This window comes from Salvelinus sp. IW2-2015, linkage group LG27, assembly GCF_002910315.2.
Source record: "Salvelinus sp. IW2-2015 linkage group LG27, ASM291031v2, whole genome shotgun sequence".
NCBI lineage: Eukaryota > Metazoa > Chordata > Actinopteri > Salmoniformes > Salmonidae > Salvelinus > Salvelinus sp. IW2-2015.
The window spans coordinates 32,359,356-32,384,735 of NC_036867.1; the positions used below are offsets into that span (position 1 = coordinate 32,359,356).

At 45.7% G+C, this 25,380-nt stretch overlaps 1 protein-coding gene across 1 annotated transcript in view; it reads right to left on the reverse strand.

Annotated features, from left to right (window-relative positions):
* LOC111953776 (SH3 domain-binding protein 4-A-like) overlaps positions 1-23,972 on the reverse strand; it is a 28,290-nt gene extending 4,318 nt beyond the window's left edge. The window contains exons 1-3 of the mRNA XM_023973266.1: positions 23,843-23,972; positions 7,716-7,934; positions 5,176-7,583 (exon numbers count right to left, since the gene is read on the reverse strand). Coding sequence (XP_023829034.1) covers positions 5,176-7,583; positions 7,716-7,839 — 2,532 coding nt within the window. The 5' untranslated portion in view covers positions 7,840-7,934; positions 23,843-23,972. The remainder of the gene's footprint in view (positions 1-5,175; positions 7,584-7,715; positions 7,935-23,842) is intronic.
* Positions 23,973-25,380: the final 1,408 nt, after the last annotated feature.

The following is a 25,380-nucleotide window of genomic DNA, read 5'->3' on the forward strand; positions in this document are numbered from 1 at the left end:
AACTCTTTCATGAAACCAATAGCTCATAATGTCATATTCCATTATCTTTATCTTCAGACAGGTACTGTATAAAAAGGATTCCAGCTCTTTTGAATGACCTCCTGCACAGTTCAGTGAGTGATCTCATTTATTTTTCAAACATTCCAGAATGCAATGGATCCTTATAAAACCTTCCAATTCCAAAAGGCCTCATGCCATTCACGGTTACTTCTCGTTTCAACTCATAATCTAAACCTATGATAAAACTACGTAACTCGCAGAAATCTTCTGAAGTGTATCCTGTGTGTGTGTGTACATGCCTGCGCACACGCACACTCAGACAGTTCCCCATCCAATCAGAGAACGGCACCTGAATGCCAGTGGTAGGCAGGCTGATGAAAATGAGGAAGCTTTAGGGACATCCTTCGAAAATGTGTGTGTGGGTGTGGAGGCTTACTCCTTCTCTGACTTGATCCACATGTCCACTGGGGGAAAGCCCTGACAGACATGGATTTGACAGCTCAAATTTACCATGTGCCTCAGAGCTCTCAGAGGCAGTTATCGCTCTAAGCTTCGTTCCAAATGAGCCTGTCTGGCTCTTCTCCCTGCATTTAAAAGGCATGGAAAGGAGCGTATACACACACACACACACACACACACAAGCGCCAAATGCCAACCACACACACACACACACACACACACACACACACACCACCCACGCACGCACCACCACCACCACACACACACACACACACACACACACACACACACACACACACACACACCACACACACACACACACACACACACACACACACACACAGTGTCCCTGAGACTAACAGCAGGGGAGGGGAGAGAGGAGAGGGGAGAACACAGTAACAAGGACTCAACCTCCTCATTAAAGTCAACCTGGGACTTTACATGTGAGGAAAAAGTTTCTACATCAGCAGTCTATAAACTCTCTCTGTAGTTTGAAATAGGGAAAGTAGGCCCAATGGTGACTTTCAGTCATTATATTTAATGGTGCGTACAGTACATAGGATGATGGCAGTAGTGACTAAAATCATTGCCGTATCTATTTGTCAAAAGTGTCTGTGCAAAGTCAGTGTCTTACTACACACACAATTTATTAAATGTATTTATTGTTTAATTTTGTATTTATTTATTAKATTTTTCATGTTTAAAGATTTATTACATTTCATATTTAAAGATTATTTTAAATTAAAATGGTCAAAAATAAATAAAAATAGCTTCTTAGCAAAGAGCAATTTATCAAGCAAGAATTTTGCTTGGACTGAAATACCCGGGTCTTAATATGACACCTGGTGTAAATAAAGGTTAAAGAAAGAAATAAAGACTAGGGAGGTGTCTTACTACTCTGTGGAATCTGCAGGTGTCTCTCTCTGTCTTTCTGGTTGGCCATTGGGATCTATTTCAGTGATGAGCAGTGGGATGGCATTTCAATTGTCTGCTACCTGGGCAACACCATCCATCACTTTGAGAATTCTTAGCGGTGTCAGGTTGCGTTGGTCGCCCAACCCCCCCCTGGCCTGCTATCTCGCCTGACCAATGTCTCCTTTCCTCTCCTCACATTTCATCTGACGACACCTGTCAGACCATGCRAGCGACTCAGAAAAGAAGGGAAGGCAGGCTGTTAAAACCCATAGAGCACAGCGTTGTGTAGGCTAGACAGAGCTATGGATATGGTGGTCACACTTGTGAATGAACGTTTTGTGAGGAATTTGAATCATAGGCCACTTAGCTTGAAGTGCTAATCTCGGTTATCTTTTATTAAGCAACTTTTATATAATAATCAGCTACACTATATATACCAAACTATGTGGACACCCCTTCATATTTGTGGATTCGGCTATTTCAGCCACYCCCGTTGCTGASAGGTGTATAAAATCGAGCACACAGCCATGCAATCGCCATACACAAACATTGTCAGTAGAATGGCCCGTACTGAAGAGCTCAYTGACTTTCAATGTGGCCCCGTCATAGGATGTCACCTTTCCAATAAGTCCGTTTGTCAAATTTCTGCCCTGCTGGAGCTGTCCACGTCAACTGTAGGTGCTGTTATTGTGAAGGGGATACGTCTACGAGCAACAACGGCTCAGCCGCYAAGTGGTAGGCCACACAAGCTCACAGAATGGGACCTCCGAGTCCTGAAGCGTGTAGTGCGTAAAAATCTGTCCTCGGTTAAAACACTCACTACCAAGTTCCAAACTGCCTCTGGAAGCAACGTCAGCACAAGAGCTGTTCGTCGGGAGCTTCATGAAATGGGTTTCCTGGGCCGAGCAGCCGCACACAAGCCTAAGATCAGCAGTGGTGTAAAGTGTGGTGCCTAAGATCACGAGTGGTGTAAAGCTCGCCGCCATGCTTCACCATCTGGCAGTCCAACGGGCAAATCTGGGTTTGGCGGATGCCAGGAGAACACTACCTGCCCGAGTGCATAGTGCAAACTGTAAAGTTTGGTGGAGGAGGAATAATGTTCTGGGGCTGTTTTTCATGGTTCAGGCTAGGCCATTTAGTTCAATTGAAGGGAAATCTTAACGCTACAGCATACAATGACATTGTAGATGATTCTGTGCTTCCAACTTTGTGGCAACAGTTTTGGGGAAGCCCCTTTCCTGTTTCAGCATGACAATGCCCRCGTGCTCAAAGCGAAGTCCACATAAATGGTTTGTTGAGATCAGTGTGGAAGAACTTGACTGGCCTGCACAGAGCCCTGACCTCCTTCCCATCGAACACCTTTGGGATGAATTGGAACGTTAACTGCGAGCCAGGCCTAATCGCCCAACATCAGTGCCCGACCTCAATAATTCTGTGGCTAAATGGAAGCAAGTCCCCGCAGCAATTGTACCAACATCAGGGTGAAAGCCTTCGCAGAAGAGTGGAGGCTGTTATAGCAGCAAAGGGGGGGGGGGGGGGGGGGACCAACTCCATATTAATGCCCCTGATTTTGGAATGAGATGTTTGACGAGCAGGAGTCCACATATTTTTGGTCAAGTAGTGTATTTTTTGTTGTTGTGTTAATTCAGACAACCATGGTTAGGTCATATGCTTATGTTCTGTCTAACAATGCCTACTAACTGAGCTTTAAAGCTTCTTAGTTTCGTTTTTGCACAAACCTTTTGATTAACAGTTTTAGTCCACATAATGAATTACTACTGTGTGAGATTAAGGTCACCAAAATGGCAAATTACTCAATTTGAGGAAAGGCTACAGAACCACAGAATGACCACAGAACAACAGAAATACCACAGAACTCTCACTAGACTCTCACCATAGACTCTCACTATAATGACATAAAGGGCTGCAATATTGTCAAACCTTTATACAACCATCTCCCCCACACAAACCTATATACAGATCCCATATTAATTTGAGCCAGTTTCACACCGCAGATAAATAATCTTGTAGCAACAGGAAATGTGAATTGTTCTGTGGAATATAATTAATGGAAAAAATGTATAGCGGTTGATACATTTTTTGGTTAGGGCAAATCAAGGAAATGACWAACTTTTTAAACCTTGAATACATTACACGTTTGCATTTCTTCTTGCTGTGCGGGAAAATTCCTGCAACAACAGGATGATCAAAGTAAGACGCAGCATATGTAGACTACAGCACAGCAATATCAATGGTCCTCAAGATCCTGCTCTAATGTACAGTATTTCATTGATCAATATGGACCAACAGTTGTGTCACTGATGTTATATCTGGTGTGTCTTGGCCTGATCAGGATCGGCAACAACACTCTGTTTCTACMGTGGCTAGAAGGCTACCGGGACTGGCTGGAATGAAAAGATTGGACATGGATCTATTTCAGGGACCGTCTKCAGGACACCATTAGCAGAGTTYCCAACAACCAGATGCCTCCAGGTTTCAGGGATACAGCTCATTCAACCATTCAACTTCCTCTTCCATTGAAAACCGGATGTGGGAACTCCACTCAGGTGTTTTCTTTTATGCCCGCTATGTTAGGTTACTCCCAGGCTAGGGGGCATAGTAAACAGATCTGTGGGTCCACCATAAATAATGTGTGTGTGTGTGTGTGTGTGTGTGTGTGTGTGTGTGGTGTGTGTGTGTGTGTGTGTGTGTGTGTGTGTGTGTGTGTGTGTGTGTGTGTGTGTGTGTGTGTGTGTGTGTGTGTGTGTGTGTGTGTGTGTGTGTGTGTGAGGAGGGGTAGTATGAGGGCTTTCAGCATGGATCATTGTTATCTGAGACCAATCCATCCTCATCCCTTTGTCTACTGTATGTACAGTAGCTAGCAGTGGCAATATTTGCACAAACCTAAACGCCTAACATCAGCTTATCATGCCTGTTGGCAGAAAAAATGGTTGCTTGTTTGAATTCTAGCCTGCCTTTGATCAGAATACCATTGAAAGGCATAGACACCTGATATATTTCATGCCAAAATAAACTGATATATGCTAGCTCTTACTGATAAAATGTTTCCAAAAGCAAGCATTGTGAAAAAGACATCAACCTCACTTTCCCAGACAGATCCAATTTCGCCGCAGATCCAAATTCAAACAACTGTTGCCTGTTTGTGACTGTTGCAATGCGGGGTATAGTTACATTACCAAGCACTTCTGTCTGAAACTTGAAAAGGGTGACTGGAGAGAAAGTGAGAGGCATGTTGAGTCAACACTTTTTGTCACAACAGCAACCCTGCCTGCTTTGAGGAGAATCTCTCAGGATATTGTCGTCTCTGTTTGTCTCAGTCTCGGAGTTGCACTGAAGGAGGTGACGTAGCTGTGTTTTTGTGCATTGTAAGTCACAACACACGTATTCTCCCAACAAGTAGGCCTACTCCTAAGGCACTCTAAGGCGACGAGGAAAACTTCTTACCACACGTGACTGAATAACCTGAGTACAGTAACATATCAGCCCCCCCCCCCCATCTCACAGTACATCACAGCCCATTGCCTCTGACAGAATGGAAACACCATGTCAACATCTGCTGCTGATGGAAAATAGGGAATAAACACAGAGGCGCTACCTATTTCCAGAGAAAGTGGAATTTCCTATTTCTTTCGCTTTTGATACGGTTTCTGTATTGAACCACACCTTTGAATAGCTTCTACAGCCTAAGAGGTACAACGTGCACGACGAGCGGTTTCCAAACACACATACACACGCGTCAGAGAGAGAGAGACAGAGAGACAAACACACACACGGACGTACTGTCATGAGTTCCTTCTGGAAGGTCTTCCGCTCCTTGATGTCCATGTTAGTGCAGTCCTCRTTGAGCTTCTCCAGAACCGACGCAACCTTCTCAGGCTCGTTGTCCAGTTCAGTCCGACAGAAACAAGACAACGGTAAGTTCCCATATCCCAGRGCGTCTGCAAAGGCCTTCCAGTTCCCTATATTTTCCATGAGTACCGTCCTCACAGAGGCGTAGATGTACGTGAGAAATTTGCAAGGCTTCAGAATCTGCTCCACTAGCATGGTCGTCGTGAGGTCCGGACCACAGAAATAAATAGGCTTGACTTTCCCCAAAACCAGAACGTTTTTTGTGTGAACAAGACCGGTCTTTCCCTGATAATATCCAATATACCACTCTTTGGTCCACAGTTGTCCTCGTAGTTTGATTTTCTCCTCGCTCAGCAAGGCGATCACATCTCCCTTCTTGTATTCCAACAGGTATGTGCTCTTGTTTTGCCTGATCACAGATTTGAGCAACTTGCCAAACTTCAGGTTGGTGATGCAGCGCTCCTGAAACTGTGGATATTTGGCAGTGATGGCCAGAGGTGACAGAAGAATCTTACCCACCACCTCTTTCTTCTTCAGGAACCTCCTGTGGCCGGTGTTCCGCGCTCCACTCTTCGGYGGCGGTTGCGGTGTTTGGACGCAGAACTGAGCCAGGATACAGTCCAGMCCGTCTTTGACCTGGACCTGCAAGGTGAAGTCTGATATGTCCTCAGGGTTGTTGGATGTGATCATGTAAATGAGTCGGCTAACCTTCCCCAGTTTGACCTGGAAGGCCCGAATAATCCTGGCTTGCTCATTAGCCTTGATCATATAGTTAGACATGTTGGAGTATAGGCCAACCTGAAGGTCCTGGGGCCGTCCCAGGACAAACTGATGCRTCCCCCACAGCGTGAGCGCCACTGGAGGGGCGGAGTGGGCCTGCTTCCCCACCTCACTCACCAGTAGGGTATTAGGGGCACAGTCATGCCCAAATAGGGCCACGACRGTCTTGAACGAAGGATGGATGTGCTTGGGCCCATAGACACCCAGGGTGACTTTCTTCAACACATTGTCCCATACAGTTGTATTAAGGTTGATGTGCTGGGCCTGCACCACTACCACCACGTACATACACGGCTCCAAGTTATCCAACTGGACTTGTACTGTGTCCTTGTATAGGTAAGCATGTGGGATGATTATATAGGGTCCCTCCTTGCAGTCACTCCGGACGCAGAGCACCTCAGCTACCTGACCACTGTCTTTCTTCACCGTCACGGACACAGTCATCTCCAGAGTGATGAAMGACTTGGTCTCCATGTTGGACAGTTTGATTTCCACCACTGGGCTGACTGTGGAGCAGTGGTCATTGTTCAGCTCCAGTGGAGGGTCRAGTAGGGCCTTCATGGAGATCTGCTGGGTGTCTCCAGGAACAACGTGTCCCTCAGGGACATGGACGCTGATCTGGGTGTCTGGGAGCTGAACAGCCCCTCCACGACTGTCTAGTTTACAGACAATGTTGGTCTCCACCGGCTGAGTCTGTCCCCAACCAGGGCTCTGCCCCAGAGAGTCCAGGTCATGGCAAGATCTGGCCAGCTTCCGATGGTTTAGCCACGCAGTCCTGAAGTCCTCCCTGCTCTGAAACTGCTCTGGCGAGGGAGCCTTGAGGCCGGTGAAGAACCCGGAAGAAGGCAAGGGGGGGTTGGATTGCGTCTGTAGGATGGACAACTCCGATAAACTGTACGATCGCTTGCTCCTGAAGAATGGGTTATCCCTTCGCAGTGTCTGTAAAACCTGTAAGTCCTGGTTGGGGCTGGTGGCTGTCATCATGTCAAATATGTTGCAGCTACTAAAGCCATTGATCATGGTGGTGCTGGAGGTAGAGTTAGGTTCCGAAGGGGAGACTGGGGAGGCCAGGGAGTCAAAGACGAACAGGTCCGTGGACCTTCCCCTCTCATTACAGTTCTGGTCCAGAGAACCATGTAGATGAGCACTGTTGATGAAGGGGTTGGTGGAGGAGGTATGGAGMGAGAAMGGGTTGCTGTTAAAATAAGGCGAATAAGGAGTGGTCTTAACGGACACCCCTGTCCACTCCCCTAGGAGATCCAGCTCCTTAGCCCCTTCCTCTGTACACTCCCCTAGATTGTCTATCATGCCACTATCGCTGAGCGATGAGTTCCTACAGTTGATGGGCTGGACGTATGCTGAGGGGATGTAGCCCATCTCTGTGTTGTTGTGGGCATACCACCACTCTCCACCCGACGTGTCCATCACATAAAGCCGGTCACCTTTGGAAAACTTTAACGTGGTAAAGCTAGATGGGCAGTAATCCTTGATGGCGACTACTTCACGAGCAGTTACAAAGGAAGCTGAATTGTCCAGCCGTAAGGCACTGGAAGAAGGCACTGCATGAAAAGAAAAGGAAGATCAGAAATTCACATAAGCATCCTCAATTCATCCTCAATTTGCATTCAAATCAATATATCTTTAAATGGCTGAATAACTCTCTGGTACATTAGTCAGTATTGAATCCTCACCTTTGACATCTGTGAGGCTAGCCTCAGWGAGCCCTTCATTGAGATCAATGAGCGTGCCCTCCGATTTGCAGCGAGGGAGAACATGGTTACTGTTGGTCACTCTGATGATCCGGTGGGCCGCCATTTTGGTGCGAATTGCCCGAGTTGCAGTCGCACTACTACTCTTCCATTTCTCCAATTATGATATTCAGTCTTTGGCAGCTCTCCATTGTATCTAGACTAAAGGAAACAAAAATGAGAACACCTTCATTAGCTGTGATTGAGCCCTTCCTGTAAGAGCCATAAATGATTCAATCATCACAATTTACAACATGGTTTGATTTAGTAGGAAGTGGGGACAGTCTTGGCTAGGGACAAAAAGGAATAGATTCCAGCAGATGCCAAATAATATCCTGTGAAGAGAATAAACATTTTGAGCAGTGCACCCTGCCATGGGACAGTTTAACATCTCATGACACTCATATCCCACTGGGCACACACTGGTTGAGTCAACATTATTTCAAAGTCATTTCAATGAAATTACATTGAACTAATGTGGAATAGACGTTGAATTGACGTCTGTGCCCAGTCGGTCTTCTGCTATCTTAACACCTTTCCAATTACTTTACAGTCATAGGTGTCCTCAATATGCCTGCATTTGCTCATTCTGTGTTCTGTATCGCAGTGCGCAGTTGAAGATYATAATTGCATATTTTCCATCTCATTCTGTTGCTTTGCAAAGCATAAAGCCTCAGGGAGGGACACTGAATCACATGGGGGATAGATATACAGGAAATCATGGGACATTCCCTTCTTAAACCTTCTCAGATGTACAATGTTCAGTAATAATGTAAGCGCAGACTAGATAGGTCACATAGGTTCCTTCCTTGACATAGCTATTGTCTTGACAATAATTTGGACATGACTTAATGTAATTTGACTTTATATCACATGTAACATTTCAAATGTATGCAAGGTGTATAGAGCAAGCAAATATCACACAGCTTCCCCTATTTACAACAAACTAGCTCAAAGACCTCTCTCATGATTTCACATTTAGCTCATCCATCATTCAAAACACACTGTGAGTTGAGCTCAGGACGAGAGTACTTTTATYTGAGCGAGACCATATTCTTGATTCCAGCATTTMCTCTCGCACAGGAAGCAGGAGGGTTAGCGAGCTACACTACACCTCAGTGCAGTGAACCATACAGCCCTGGCCTAAAAACTCAAAGGTTTTGTTCGGAGACACTAAAGTCCCCAGAGATGTCAGGGAGAGATTTCACGCCCACTCTCAAGCCTTGATGAAAATATGTGGCTCGACGTCACCTGTTTGTTTCTCCTTCCCCTTGCCAGGGAGCTAGCTAGGCTCGGGGGACASTGACAGTCCATTGATGTGAGGATCAATAATGCTCGACTGACAAAAAGACTGTCATCCACTTTGATGCAACACCCGGGTCAGATTGCTAGTCGATGTTCCACACCAAGATAAATAGCAGACGCTGGCTGCGAGATCCTTTCTGAGACYAATCCACAGACACCAAAGCCAGACATGATGAATTGGAACCAGAAGCCACTTGTCACTGAGTCTCCGAAGATGCTTTCCATAGTTCACGGGAAAGTTTGACATCTATATTTCAATCTTACTTCAATGTTCGTAAGATCGAGATCTCTCTAGATGCTTTCAATCTTCAATTCAGTTCCTGGCTGTGCAGCATTAGCCAAACTTTCCCCACCAAGCTAATTACGTTGTCAAAAGTAAGGCTGTTAATCACGATACAAAATGTAATCAAATATCATAATTATTTATGAGACACACCGAGTGTTCCCGTCGATACATTCTGAAAGGCCTCATTTCCATCAATACATTTTGGAAAGTCCTRATCTKATCTAGCCGACAAAGTGGAAGGGGGTATATTGTTTCAGCAAACCGTTCCGTAAACACACGCGAGGGAGACTTTAACASGCTTAATTAAATCCACAGCAATTTTCTCTAATCCCTMATCGACTTGCTACTTTTTAATTACCTTTTCCCGAGTATGTTCTCAAAGATTCTGTCCCCGATTTTTTTTATTTATAGCAATATCATTAAGCATATGCCTACAACTTTGGCTCCTAGAAATATTTGTGGTCATTATAGGAATGAGAASCCTGCCAAAAAGACAAAGTCTATGTAAAACAACCAGGCCTTCTCAATAACAGTTACAGCACACACAATTTCAAACGATGTGTAACAACTGTTTATAACTCATCTATAAACAAACATGAACGGTTCCTAAACTATATATAACCTCTTTTAGCATTTTGTAAGTATACCTTCACCTTAAATGTAAAGTGTTACCTGATTTTCTTACACTATGTTGACTGATTCATGCCAATGTCATTATTCTGTCCTGCTTCACTGACAAGTGAATTACTTTGTCAAAAGTAAGGCTGTTAATCCCTATACAAAAAGTTATAAAACATCCGAATGATTTATGAGACTCTTAGACGATGTGAATGATGAGTCTGTAGGTTCCTTTAATTTGAGACCACAGAACGCTAATTGTTGAAGTAAATCAGAATTGGGTTTAGTTCCTAACCGAGGGATGAGAGTATACTGCAGTAAAACAGTAAGGACTTATACTTCATTCACCATTAGACCTTAGTCAGCATAGACCACAGTTCTAATGTMAAAACCAACAGTACTATGTTATTGATATCCACCCCGAGACTTTGGTGTAGAGAAGTTTTCTGCACAAGAAGACATAGTGATGGTAGTCAACCGCTAAATAATTTGCATTCATTAGCATTAGTTCATTAATTAATTGGTGTTAAAGCATCCATTATCTACCTGGAAACAACTAACAACTATAGAACTATAGGAGTTTGATATTGAAGTCATGCCTAAGGCGAGGGAAGGATAAATGAGCTCTTAAAGAAAGCAGCCTTCCAGGAAGCTCAAACACAGATTATTACATTTATTTCCAACACAGTGACACAACATCATAATTAAACTGAAGTTATTTCTCAGCTAATGGAACTAAGTGGAGCTATTCTTGACCAACTAATGGCTTCGGACGTGTTTCCAACTTGTGTGGTGTGTGTGGTGTGTGAGATCGGAGAGAATGAGCAAGAATGAGAGAGAGAATGAAGAAGAGAGAGAGATGAGCAGAGAAGAGAGAGAGAATGCAAAAGCAAGAGAGAGAGAATGAGCAAGAGCAAGAGACTGAGACAGAGAATGAGCAGGAAAGAGAAAGAATGAGCCAGAGAGGCGGAGCAAGAGAAGCGAGCAGAGACGAGAGTGAGAGAGAGCGAGCATGAGCAAGAGAGCGAAGCGAGAGAAGAAATGAGCAAGAGAGCGAGCAAGAGAGAGAATGAGCAAGAGAGTGACGAGAATGAGCAAGAGGGACGAGAATGAGCAAAGAGTGAGAGCGAGCAAGAGAGAAAGAGCAATAGAGCGAGAGAATGAGTAAAGAGAGCGAGTGAATGAGCAAGAGAGCGAGAGCAAGAGGGAGAGAATGAGCAAGAAAGAGAGGAGAGAATGAGCAAGAGAGAGAGAGATGAGCAAGAGATGAGATCAAGAGAGCGACCAAGAGAGAGAGAATGAGCAAGAGAGCAAGAGAGTGAGAGCAAGAGAGCGAGAAGCGAGAAAGAGAGCGAGAGAGAACGAGCAGTTAGAGCCTGTGAGGAAGCATTTCACTGTAAACTACACCTGTTGTATTCAGCGCACGTGACAAATAAACTTTGATTTGATTTGAGAGGGAAGAGAACGAGCAAGAGAGAGCGAGGAGAGAACGAGCAAGGAGAGAGAGAGAGAGAGAGAACGAGCAGAGAGAGAGAGAGAACGAGCAAAAGAGCAAGAGCAAGAGAGTGAGAGAATGAGCAAGAGGGGCGAGAGAACGAGCAAGAGAGGGCGAGAGAGCGAGCAGAGAGCGAGAAACAAGCAAGAGAGCGCAAGAGAGAGCGAGCAAGAAGAACGAAGCGACGAGAGAGCAGAGAGCGAGAGATGAGCAACGATGAGCGACGACGAATGAGAACGAGGAGAAGAGAAGAGAGACGAAAGAGAGAGACATGAGAAGAGCAGAGAGACAGAAGAGCAAGAGAGCGAGAGAGATGAGCAAGAGAGAGAGTGAGCAAGAGAGAGAATGAGCAAGAGAGAGAGAATATAGCAAGAGAGAAGAGAAGAGTGAGCAAGAGAGCAAGAGCAGAGAAATACGAGGGAGAATGAGAAGAGAGTGAGAGAATGAGCAAGAGGAGAGAGAAGAGGGAAGCGAGAGGACATGAGGAAGAAAGCGAAGAGAGCGAGAAAGAGGGAGAGAGCAAGAGAGCGCGAGAGAATGAGCAAAAGAGAGAGAATGAGGCAAGGAGAGCGAAGCAAGAGAGAGAGAAATGAGCAAGACGAGAGAAGAGAATGAGCAAGAGAAAGGCACAGAGAGGAGCAGAAGAGAGAGAGAGAATGACAAGAGAGCAAGAGAGCGAGAGAACGAGCAAAAGAAAGCGAAGGCGAGAGAACAAGCAAGAGAGCGAGAAGAGCGCGAGAGATCGAGCAAGCGTTGAGAGCAAGAGAGAGCGAGAGAAAAGAATGAGAATGAGCAAAAGAGAGAGCAGAGAGGAGAACTAGCAATAGAGCGAGAGAGACGAAGAATGAGCGAGAGAATGAGCAAGAGAGATGAGCAAGAGAAGTGAGAGAACGACAAGAGAGAGAGTGAGAAATGAGCAAGAGAGCGATAGCGAGGAGAGAGAGAGAGGAGAATGTGCAAGAGAGCGAGAGAGAATGAGCAAGAGAGCGAGCAAGAAAGAAGAGAGAGAATGAGCAAGAGAGCGAGAAAGAGCAAGAGGGTGAGAGAGCGAGAGACGAGCAAGAGAGCGAGAGAACGAGCAGAAGAGAGAGACGAGAACGAGCCAAAGACCCGAGCGAAAGATAAAGAAAAACGAGAAGCGAGATAACGAGCGAGAGCGAGATACCGAGGAAGAGAGCGAGATAACGAGCAAGAGAGAGCAAAAGAACGAGCCAAGAGAGCGAGCAAGAGAGAGAGAGAATGAGCAAGAGAGCGAGAACGAGGAGAATAAGCAAGAGAACAAGAGAGCGATGAGAGAGAGATGAGCAAGAGAGCGAGTGAGCAAGAGAGAGAGTGAGCAGAGAGAGAGTGAGAAGAGAAACGAAGGAGCACAGAATGAGCAGAGAGTGAGAGAGAGAGAAGAGGCAAGAGAGCGACGAACAAGAGAGAGAATACAAGCAAGAGAACAAGAGAGCGAGAGAGAGATAGAGCAAGAGACGGAAGTGAGCAGAGAGAGAGTGAGCAGAGAGAGAGTGAGCAAGAGAGAGACGTGAGCAAGAGAGAGAAAGAGCAAGAGAGTGAGAGGGAGAGAGAATGAGCAAGAGAGAGAGATCGAGAGAATAGAGCAAGAGCAAGAAAAACGAAGAGATGGAGGAAAGAGAGCGAGAGAATGAGACAGAGACGAGGGCAAGAGAGGAGATAAGAGCAAGAGAGAGAAGTGAGCTGGAGAGCGAGAGAGGCAGTAGAGAGAAAATGAGCAGTAGAGAGTGAGATTGAGAGGAGCAAAGGAGAGAGAATGAGCAAGAAGCGAGGAGCAAGAGGCAAGAAAGAGGCAAGAGAACGAGGAGCAAGAAGACGTGAGAGGATAGTGAGAGAGAGCAAGCAGAGACGAGCAAGAGAGAGCAGACGAGGAATGAACAAGCAAGAGGAGAGGCGACGAGAGAGTGAGAGACGAGGATCGAGCAACCTGAGGAGAAGCGCGAGAAAAGAGAATGAGCAAAGAGAAGCGAGCAGATGAGTGAGAACGCAAGGAGAGAGGTAATGAGCAAGAGACTGAAGATGAGAGCGAGCAAGAGAGAGAGAGAGGCAACGAGATGAGCAAGGAGGCAGAATGATAGGACAGAGAGACGACGAAAAATGAGAACAAGCGATGAACTAGCTAAGAGACGACAAGCAAAGTGAGAGATACGCAGCGAAGAGTGCTAAAAGACGAGAGACGAGAGCATGGAGCGAGCAAGAGAAGCGGAATGAAAGCGAAGAGAAGATTGAGAAGCAAGCAGAGATGAGCAAGAGGGACGAGAGCACGAGGGAGAATGACAGAGGAGAATGAAGCAAGAGGAGAGAGAGCAAGAGAGTGAGTGACGCAGAGAGAATAGCAAGGACGGAAGAGAGCATGCCAGACAAAATCCAAGAGCAAGACACGAGCGGATCGGAAGAGGAGCGAGCATAGACGCAACGACGACGCGATAGCAAGACATGCAGCACCGAGAGAATGCAGCAACGGAGAAGTGAGCGAGCGAGACAGCGAGATGACCAGAGCAGCGAGAAGAGACTGAGCAGGACGAATGGAGCAAGAGAGCGATAGCGAGCGAAGAGAGAGAGAGAATGTGCAAGAGGAGAGAGATATGAGCAAGAGAGCGAGCAAGAAGAGAGAATGAGCAATGAGGCGAAAAGAGCAGAGGGTGAGAGAGCGAGAGAACGAGCAAGAGAGCGAGAAGCGAGAGAGAGCGAGAGAGACGAGAAACGAGCAAGAGAGCGACAGAAACGAGCAAGGGAGAGCGAAGACGAGAGAAGAGCGAGATAAGGAGCAAGAGAGAGAACGAGGGAAGAAACGGCAAGAGAGAGGCAAAAGAGAGAGAGACAATGAGCAGAGAGCGAGAACAAGAGAGAGAATAGAGAGAACAAGAGAGCGAGAGCAGAGAATGAAAGCAAGAGGAAGAGAGCGAGCAAAGAGAGAGGTGAGCAAGAGAGAATGAGCGAAAGAGAGAGGAAGAAATGCAGCAGAGCAAGAAAAGAAGAATGAGGAAGAGAGCGAAGAGATGAGACAGAGAGAGGGCAGAGAGACATGAGCAAAAGAGAGGAGTGAGCAGAGAGAGTGAGAAAGCGAGAGACGAAGAAGCAAAGAGAGAGAGAGAGAGAAAGCAAGGAGCAAGAAGCGAGAGAATGAGGAGAAGAGGAGACGCGAGAGCAGAGACGCGAGCAGCGAAGGAGAGAATGAGCAAGAGAGCAGAGAGCAGAGAAAGACGAGAGAGAGGATGAGCAAGAAGAGAGAGCAAGAGGCGAGAGAAGAGGGAAAGAAAATGAGACGAAGCGAGAGCGAGGAAAGAGAGAGAGAGAATGAGCAAGTGAGAGCGTGAGAGCGACTGAGGAGCGAGACGAAGGAGAGAGAGAAATGAGCAAGAGCGCGAGCAAGAGAGAAGATGAGCAAAGAGAACGAGAGCAAGAGAGTGAGAGAACGAGAGAGAGGTGCAACAAGAGAGCAAGAGCGGCGACAGAACGAGAAGAAGAGCTGAAAGAAAGGAGAGAGGCGAGAGACAAGCAAGAGACGAGAGCAATAGAGTGGAGATGAACGGACTTCCGAGAACGAGAGACGAGCAAGCGTTAGAGAGCAGAGGAGAATGAGACAGAGAGAGCAAAGATGGAGTGAAGAAGCAAGAGGTCGTGAGAACTGCACAGAGCATAAGAGCAGAACGAGCAGACGGAGAACGAGCAAGAGCAATGAGAAGAGCAACGAGAGTGAAAGACTGAAAGAGAGCGAGAAAGAACATGAGCAAGAGAGCGAGAAAAAGCAAGAGAACGAGCAGAAGATGAGATAACGAGCAGAGAGAGCAAGCGAAAGAGAGAGCAGGAGAGCAAAGAGAGACGAGAGCAAGAGAGCGTAGAGCAAGAGGACTGGAAGCAGAGGGAGATGAGCAAGAGAAGAGCAGAGAGAATTGAGCAAAGAGAGAATGAGCAGGAAGGAGAGAGAGTTGGAAGGGCAAGAGAGATGTAGGGGTGAGAAGAGATGAGGAAGAGAGCGACAGAGAATGAGAGGAGACGAAGGTGAAGAAAGAGAGCGAGGAGCATGAGAGGATGAGCGAGAGCGAAGAATAGCAGGGAGAGATGAGATGAAAGGAAAAGGGAGCGAGAGGAAAGAGATGGCAGCGAGACAGCGAGGGGGAAGGAAGAGCGAAGCTGAGCTAGAGAGCGAGAGAGAATGGAGGAGGAGACATCAAGAAGAGCGAGCGCAAAGAGGAGAGAGAAGAGCAAGACGAGACAAGAGAGAGCGAGAGAACGGCAGAGGAAAGCGGGAGCGAGAACGAAAGAGGCAGAGAACGAGCAATGAGCAAGAGCAACTGACGAGCAAGAGAGAAGAGAGTAGAAGGAGATTAGAAGAGATGGCAAATGGGAGAACAGCATTGAAGCATTGCGGCGAAGGAGAATGAGGCGAACAACAGAGAGAGAGATGGACAGCGCCGACGAGGCTGAGAGCAGGAAGAGAGCGAGCAAGAGAGGAGAAGCAGAAGCAATGTAGAGCGAGACGACCTTGAGAACGAGGCAAGGAGATGAGAACGAGCCAAGAGAGCGATAGAGGCATGAACGCAGAAGGGAGTAAGCGAGAAAGCAGAGCGAGAGAATTGAGCATAGAGAAGAGAGCAGAGAGAGGAGAAGGAGAGGAAGACACGCAGAGAGAAGATGAGAAGGAACGAGGGCGAAGCAGCGAGAGAAAGAAGAGAGGTGACGAGAACTGAGCAAAGAGACGAAGAGGAGAATGAGCAAAAAGAGAGAGAGGAATGGCTGAAATAGCAGAGAGCAGAATGATGGAACAGCATTAGAGCGAGAGAACGAGACGAGGAGAAGAGCGAAGGAGACTGAGCAAGAGATGAGAGAATGAGCACGAGGCGGCGGGAGAGAGCGGAAGGAGGAGAGAGCGAGCAGAGAGAGAATGAGCAAGAGAGAACGGAGACTGAGCGGAGCAGATAACGAGCACAGAGAGCAAAAGGACGAGCAAGAGAGAGCAAGAGAACGAGCGGAGTAGAGAACGAGATGGATAGACGAGCAAGAACGAGCGCAATTGAGAGCGAGCAAGGAGAACAGAGCAAGAGAGATACGCAGAGAAAAGAGAGACCGAGCAGAGAGTGCGCGAGAGTGAAAGAGAAGAAGTGAGCGTAGAGAATGCAAGCGTGCAAGAGAGAGAGAAGAGCAAAGAAGCAGAGCAGAGAAGAGAGAGCAGAGAGAGTGAGAACGAAAAGTAGAGGAGGATAGAGAGCGAGAGCAATGAGAGAGCGAGGAGAAGAGCAAGAGAAGATGAGAGATGAGAAAAGAGCGAGTGTCAGACAGCAAAGAAGAGGAGTAAGACACGAGAAGAATCGAGCAGCGAGAGACAGTAGAACGCAGGCAAAGAGCAGAGCAGCAAAGCACAGAATGAGAACGAAGAGAGCGCGAGGACATGAGAGCACAGCTGAGTGAGCAAGGCAAGAGAGGAGCGAGAAGAGCAAGAGTGAGAGAGCAGAGAGCGACGAAAAGAGGGGGAAGAATGAGCGCGCGGAGCCGACGAAGACCGGAGAGCAACGAAAACGAGCATGGACGAGCGACGGAGAACGCTGGTGGAGGAAAGCAAAGAGAAGCGAGCAAGAGAACGAGCATCAGAGAGTGAGAGAACGAGGCAAGAGCGACGTGAGAGAACGAGCAAGAGAGCGAGAGAATGAGCAATGAGAGAGTGAGAGACATGAGCAAGAGGAGCGAGAGCGAGCGAGAGAACAAGCAGAGATGCGAGCAAAGAGGAGGAGAGAACGGAGCGAAGAGAAAGAGCGAGAATGAGCAAGAGAGCGAGAGAACGAGCAAGAGAGAGCAAGAGAAGTGAGCAAGGAAAACGAGCAAGAGAGCGAGACGAACGCGTGGGAGAACAGAGCAAGAGGAGTGAGAAATGAGCAGAGAAACGAGCATCAGATAGTGAGGAACGAGCAGAGAAGAGAATGGCAGAGAGAGCGAGTGAAAGCGAGAGAACGGACAAAGAGCGAGGAGTACAAGCAATAAAGAGCGAGCAAGAGGCGAGCAGTGAGGCAAGAAGAGAGCAAAGAAACGAGAAAGAGAGCGAGAGATACGCGCAAACGAGAGCGAGAGAGAGAACGGCAATGAGAGCCGAGAGAAGTGGCAAGAGGAGTGAGAGAGAAAGAGAGAGCAAGAGAGCGAGGAGAACGAGAGAGAGAGAGAGAGCAAGAGAGACGAGAGAGAAGAGCGAGTGAGGAGAGAATGGAGCGAGAGAGAGGAGCAAGAGAGCGACCGAGAACAGCAAGAGAGGTGAGAGAACGAGCAAGCGTGAGAGCAAGAAGAGAGCGAGAGTGAGCAAAGAGCACAAGAATGAGCAAAAGAGAGAGAAAGAATGAGGAACTAGATGAGAGCGAGAGAAGAGCAGAGGAGACTGAAGGAACGAGAACGAGCAAGAGACGAGAGGATGGAGAGAGGCGGCAGAGCGAGGAACGGAGAGCGAGCAAGAGAGAAGAGATGAGCGGAGCAAGAGAGAGAGAATGAGCAACGAGGAGAGAGAATGAGAGAAGAGCGAGATAAGAGCAACAGAGAGCAAAAGAACGAGCAAAGAGAGCAAGAGAGCGAGCAAGAGAGAGTGAGAGAAACGAGCAAGAGACGATAGAGCGAGGAGAGAACGAGCAAGAGAGACGGAGAAGGAGACGAGCAAGAGAGCAAAGAGAGCAAAAAAAGAGAACGAGCAGAGAGGCGAGAGAAAGAGCAATGAGAGAGCGAGAGAGAGCAAGCAGAGAGAGAGCAAGAGAGGCAAGAGAGAGTGACATCGACGAACGAGCCACAGACGAGCAAGATGAGAAAAATCCGAGAACGAGCAACGCGAGAGCAGTGAGAGAGCACAGCACGAGGACCGAACAAGCCGAGAGAGAGCCAATAGAGGAGCGAGAGAAGAGCAGAGAGAGTGAGCAGAAGAGCGAGAGAGACGAACGAGCAAGAGGAGAGCGACGAGAACGAGTGAGAGAGTGGAGAACAGCAAGACGAGCAAGAAAGAGAGAGGGAAAACAGCAGACAGATGCGAGAGGAGAAGAGCGAAGAGAGAGCAATGAGAGCGAGGACTGACGAGAACGAGAAAGAGCGAGAGAGATGAGGAGATGCGAGAACGAGCAGCGAGAAGAGAGTCGAGCAGATAACGAGCAAGGAGAGCGAGAGAACGAGAGGGGAGGGAGGACAAGGCAAGAAGAGAGCAGAGAGAACGCGGAGATCAGAGAGTGAGAGAACGAGCAAAGAACGACAGTCAGAGGAACGGAGCAACGAGAGGCGAGAGTGAGGAACGAGAAGATGAGAGAATGACGCAAGAGAGTGGCGAGAGCGAGCGAGAGAACAAGCAAGAGAGCGAGACGAGAGGATAAGAACGAGCGAGAGAATCGAGCCGAGATGAGCAATGAGAGGAGACCACAAGCGAGAGGAGCAAGAGTGAGAGAAACACAGAGAGCGAGAGACACGAGCAAAAGACGAGGGAGACAGAGAGTGAGCAAGAAAACGAGCAAGAGAGCGAGAGAACGCGTGGGAGAACGAGCAAGAGGGTGAGAGAATGAGCAAGAGAACGAGCATCAGAGAGTGAGAGAACGAGCAAGAGAGAGAGAATGAGCAAGAGAGAGCGAGTGAAAGCGAGAGAACGAGCAAGAGAGCGAGAGTACAAGCAAAAGAGCGAGCAAGAGAGCGAGAGTGAGCAAGAGAGAGCAAGAGAACGAGAAGGAGAGCAAGAGAACGCGCAAGAGAGCGAGAGAGAGAACGAGCAAGAGAGCGAGAGAGAGTGAGAAAGAGCAAGAGTTAGCGAGAGAATGAGCAAGAGAGAGCGAGAGAATGAGCAAGAGAGACTGAGAGACTGAGAGAATGAGCAAGAGAGCAAGAGAGAGCAAGAGCAAGAGAGAGAGAACGAGCAAGAGAGCAAGAGAGAGCAAGAGAGTGAGAGAGAGAGAAAGAGTGTAGCATATGTGTGTGTATGCAGGCTGTATTAGCTAAGGCTTATATCTCACGAGAATACACTAGATAAATATAAATAAATTCTTCCCTAACTCTGCATTTGATGTCTCTCCTCATAACATAGGTGCTAGGTGTTTTATCAAAACGATTAGTAAGCGAGGTATGTTGTGTTGAGGCCAACCATTAATTATGAGATGGAAAGTTGGAAAATGATGACATGTTATTTTTCAGCCTTAGCTTAGCTAGCTCTACACCCCTTGAGGGAAAAAGGTTTCCAGCGTTACCAAAACCACCAGATGAACAAAACCGATTTCAGAGGCACTTTTGTTCCGATATTTTGAGATGTGTATGGTTGCCAGCCCAATATTCTCCTCCTATCGGGTATGTGACTTCTAAAATTGATGTGAACCGCAATGTGTGTGTGTGTGCTTGCGTGGATGCGTATGCTTTGTGTGTGTGGAATTGTTCCACACTGTGATTGATCACACACTCTCATTGCTCTTGTTCCTCCATATTTGAAGTCAGTCCTCTGGCGCAGCCAGGCCTCGTCAATATGATGGCTGCCACTGAAGAGGAGCAGGGTTAAAGAGAGGTTGACTGGTGAGTGACCCAGCCAGCATGACAGAGACGGAAACCTCATCATTATACTGTACTGCACCGGACAAACTAGCAGAGAAGGGAGACAAGATTCCAAGGAAACTACAATGAGACAGTAATAGGTAATAGTAATGAATGAATAGCTGTTTGTGCCCCTCCCAAARCTCTCCCTCCATTATCTTTTACTATGTGTACCAAACATTGAAAATCATGTAGATGTGTATTAAGAGGTTATTGTGCTATAGCTTGGTAAATAATAATTAGGGATGGGGGAAAAAATCTATGCAGTTACATATCGGGATATTATTTATATCGTATGGTATTGTTTGGACAATATCGCAATATTATTTTTGCGCTAGTTGGCTGTACCTGTCCTGCAACCAAAAAAGATTTCATTCATAGCTRGTTCTCCATCTTCTTTTTAAACAGGAAGAACATTTTGTTTTCAGCACTTTTATTGCCATGACAGATCAAAACTTGTTTTCTCATGYCTCTCTCTCCCTCTGCAACAGACATATGTTTGGAACATCGAATCGCAATAAAATCATAGTATCAAATCACAATTCATATAGAATCGCAATACATATAGAATCGCAATACATATAGAATCACATTTCATATAGAATCGCAATACATATAGAATCGCAATACATATAGAATCGCAATACATATAGAATCGCAATACATACAGAATCGCAATTCATATAGAATCGCAATACATATAGAATCACAATTCATATAGAATCACAATACATATAGAATCACAATTCATATAGAATCACAATTCATATAGAATCACAATACATATAGAATCACAATTCATATAGAATCACAATACATATCTTGTCGGCACCAAAGTATTCTGTTAATATCATATTGTGAGGTCCCAAGCCTCTCCCAGCCCTAATAATACAAATATATATTGGTCCTGTTTCACACATGTACAAGTATGTATTATACACATGCGACATTTTATTTTTTGCATATCTCAACTCCCCCTGAGAGTGGGGTCACAGCCAGGGTCAGCCATTATCGACAGCCCCTGAAACAATTAGGATTAAGTGCATTGCTCAAGGGAACATCAACAGATTTTTCACCTTGGGCATTCAAACTAGCTACCTTTRGGTTACCAGCCAAACGCTCTAACCGCTAGGCTACCTGCAGCCTTTAATGGGGAGGCTGGATTGAGGGTATTGAAGACTACGACACTGTTTGCTCTTTAAAGCTCTGAGAAGGCAGGTGAAAAAGTGAAGAAGAGGAGAGGAGGAAGATAATTTGAATGTTAAAATCACCTATATTGGGAGGTCAAACTCCCTACTGACTGTTTCAATGTATTTATTGTTACGGGCTAGGATATATTGTCATACCAAGTCCCTGAGAGTAGCAAAACGAGACCTGACCAAGGCACCTTTCACCCTCTCATACAGGAATAACCCCAGTGTATGTATTTTGTTCTGAAAAGTTCTGTCCAGACCCGYGTCATTCTGAGTGAGCAGTTTTAGCTCAATAGAGTTTATATCCTGCTCAAGTGCTCTGACAGTTTCCGTTTACATACATACTGTACGTAAGGGTCAGTCAACGAGGGGCTACGAGTTCTATGGAAAATAATAACCGACGTGGAAGGTGTTTTCCACGACGCGCATTATATTCCAGAGAACGCTAAAAATGTGTTCATTTGTGGGTACAAATGTACTCAACATCCACTGAAATAGCTAGCAAGTTTACTAGATAGCTATAGTAGTTGTTTTGGTAACCAAACAAATAGACTTGTTAGAAAAACGATATTAAGCTTTTTCTGTCTTATTACTTCTGAACCCAAAACCCTCTTATTCCTCTTTCTCCCCCCATTAATTAAGAAGAGGAAGAGAAGAAGAGAAGAAAACAGGAAGGAAGAGATGAAGAGAAGAGGAGAGGAGGACAAGACGAGAGGAAATGCTTCTCTGATGGGAAACAGACCAACAGGCAGGTCTCCGGTCTCCTACAGTAGAGCACCTCTCAGCTCACATTCCTGCTGTAACTTAGAATCCCCCAACCCTCTGGCTTAAATCATCTCAACCAGGAAATGAAATGGTGTCTGATGTCACAGAGCAAGACGGCAGAGCTAAGCTGCACACTGTAGCATTCAACTGCCTTTAATAAAGTCATGAGAGTCAAGAAAGGTGCAGTTACTACGTTTATTATGATCATTTCTTTTTTGCACCCGTCACAGGTTTATCAACAAAGATTTTGAATCGCTTTGATATAATGGGGTGCAAGATARTTCATTTCATGTAATAATAACTATGCTTGGGAAGGACCGGCATATGACAGTCTGATACATTCATTTGAGTCAAAGGCCCACAATGTTGAGTGACAGCAGTAAAGGGTAAGCGTGACGGGCATGTCAAATGGGAGCGAGCGCTGCATGTTCTCCAACACCTCCTGAGCCTTTGGTTGGATCTCTAATGGCACCCTATTCCCTATGAAGTGCACAGTCAAAAGTAGTGCACTATATAGGGAATAGGGTGCTATTTGGGATGCGTCCCTTGTGAATAAGGTCATCTGATAAGCCTAAAATCCCCTCACTACCCAGGCAGGCCGCTACCCACGTCCCCGTCTCAGTCCCAAGCCCTGATCCACTTCTAATGCAGTCTGGGAGAAAGGCAATAAGGGTCTCCCAAGACCAACAACAATGCTGTTCTGCTGCCACACACAAAACACACACACACACACACACACAATAACATACAATAACACACACACTATGAATATGTAATTACCAAAATAATACTGAAGACAAATGGCCTGGCTTCAAAACCATTTTCTGTCAAACAAATAAAAAACGGTATTAAATGACTCCAATTAGCGTAGCCCTTTTCTTAGCCCTTTCCTGCAGTCAAATGACCAGTGGCACAAATGTTATAAATATTTTTCATAATTTCACAATTAATAAACTTTTTTTTTTTTTTTACAGCCTGAAATCTGGCATTTCTATGTCAAACGGTTTTGTTATATTCCAGTCTTCTGTGGTGTATATAAAGTGTAATATTTGGATGCAAAATCAAAATTCAATACCTTTCAACTATATATCTGACATGGTACAGGTGTCTTCTTTTTTTAAAGCCCATAACCATGTGTGTGAGGTGTACACCTTTGTTTCAAAGTAGATGTGTTTAAGACTACCGAGAATCACTCTGTGTGACCCTGATTTAGCCCACTGCAGTAAAGGGTTAATGAATGTTATAAGATGGAATATCTCATCATTCATTACTTTCTATTTCTCCTTGAATTGAATGAGTGTTATTTAGGAGCATATCCCTTCATTATTACAACAAACACGATACATGTTCTGCTAATAAAGAATGGAGGAAGAGGAGAAMATGTAACAAGAGAAAGATGAGTATGATGATGGTGATTATATATATTTGTATACTATGTTATAGTAGTAATATTATGAAGGGGATGTTGCGATGATGCTGCTGATGAAAATGTATTATTTGGTAACACTCCAAACATTACAGGGAACCCCACATTGTTTCACAGCATGAGCTCTTGCGGCAGGAGGCTACACATGGTCAACGGTGAAGTATGAGGTGTCAGTTATGACAATTTGCGATATTCAAACAACAGTTTCATAAAATGCTATTCAGCAGTATGGTAAATACTTCTAAATTAATTGCACATGAATACAACCATTTACACATCATGTAATGSATACGACAAGTAAGGCATGYCTTCAGAAAGTATTGGYAACCCAATACGATGACTTGTGTGCTTCATCAATTAATGGGTTGTCATACATAGACCCTACTGTATCTTGACATCTCTCTCGTTTAACGAAACGTAAAATAGTTTAGAAGCTTGACATACCTTACAAGGGCTTGTGAACACCTAATCGAAATGTTGAAAACCTAATCAAAATGTTGACCACGTCCCAAAACGTAACCGAAACTTCGGAACGGGCTTCGGACGTTGCTCTTTTACAGCTCACTTACATGAGTGCTCGTTCTGTAAAGTGCTCTGCTCAAACTGGGGCTTGGAGATTGRCGACGTCATCAAGGGGGAGGAGACTGGAAACGGAGGCTAAACGAATTAATCATCATTTAATCGTATYGTCTCTGAATCTGTAATGATGCTGATTGGAGCTATAAATATGTTACAATAGTATGCGCAATGTCATCATTGATCCTAATATCGTTATTGCTGTGTAATTATTTTTGTGTAACAACTTCATAATAACMCATTGTTCCTACGAGGCTACAAGAGAGAAGAGAGAGTGAGAGAGAGACYGGGAGAAAGACTAATATAATTTTCTCTCTGGAATCTTGTGTGGTTTTGGTGGTTGATAATCCCTATTGATTTCAGTTTTGTATGCCATTTAGCCAGTAGTTCTGAAAGTAGTGCTCACAAGCAAAAAGCTGTCCCCTGAAAATMGCCTATTAGGTCACATACAGTGCCTTCAGAAAGTAATCATACACCTTGGCTTATTCCACATGTTGTTGTGTTGCAGCCTGAATTTAAAATGGATTAAATCACAATACCAAAAAGTGTCAAATAGAAAACATGTTTTTATTTACATAAGTATTCACACCCCTGAGTCAATACATGTAAGAACCACCTTTGGCAGCGATTAAGTCTGTAAGAGCTTTGAACACCTGGATTGTACAATATTTTCACATGACTATTTAAAAAAAAATCAAGCTCTGTCAAGTTGGTTGTTGATCACTGCTAGACAGCCATTTTCAAGTCTTGGCATAGATTTTCAAGCCAATTTAAGTCAAAACTGTAACTAGGCCACTCAGAAACATTCAATGCTGTCTTGGTAAGCAACTCCAGTGGATATTGTGTTTTGTCCTGCTTGTCCTAATGAAAGGTGAATTTGTCTCCCAGTGTCTGTTGAAAAGCAGACTGAATAAGGTTTTCCTCTAGGATTTTGCCTGTTCTTAGCTCTATTCCATTTATTTTTATCCCTAGTCCTTGCCGCTCGCTTTGAGGACAATACAGTGCCACTGACACGGCCCGCTACCAAAACCTGCGGGCTCTCCTTCACTGCAGCCGAGGTGAGTAAAACATTTAAACGTGTTAACCCTCGCAAGGCTGCAGGCCCAGACGGCATTCCCAGCCGCGTCCTCAGAGCGGCAACTGCTCCGCCCACCAACGGTAAGCTCTCCAGAGGGGTAGTGAGATCTGCACAAACACACTCACCGGGGGCAAACTACCTGCCCTCCAGGACACCTACCCAGCGCAGATTGTCACTAGGTTAATAAGGCCATAAAGATCATCGAAGGATCGCAACACACCGAGCCACTGCCTGTTCACCCATGCTGTCATCCAGAAGGCGAAGGTCAGTACAGGTGCATCAAAGCAGGGACCGAGAGACTGAAAAAACGTTCTATTCAAGGCCATCA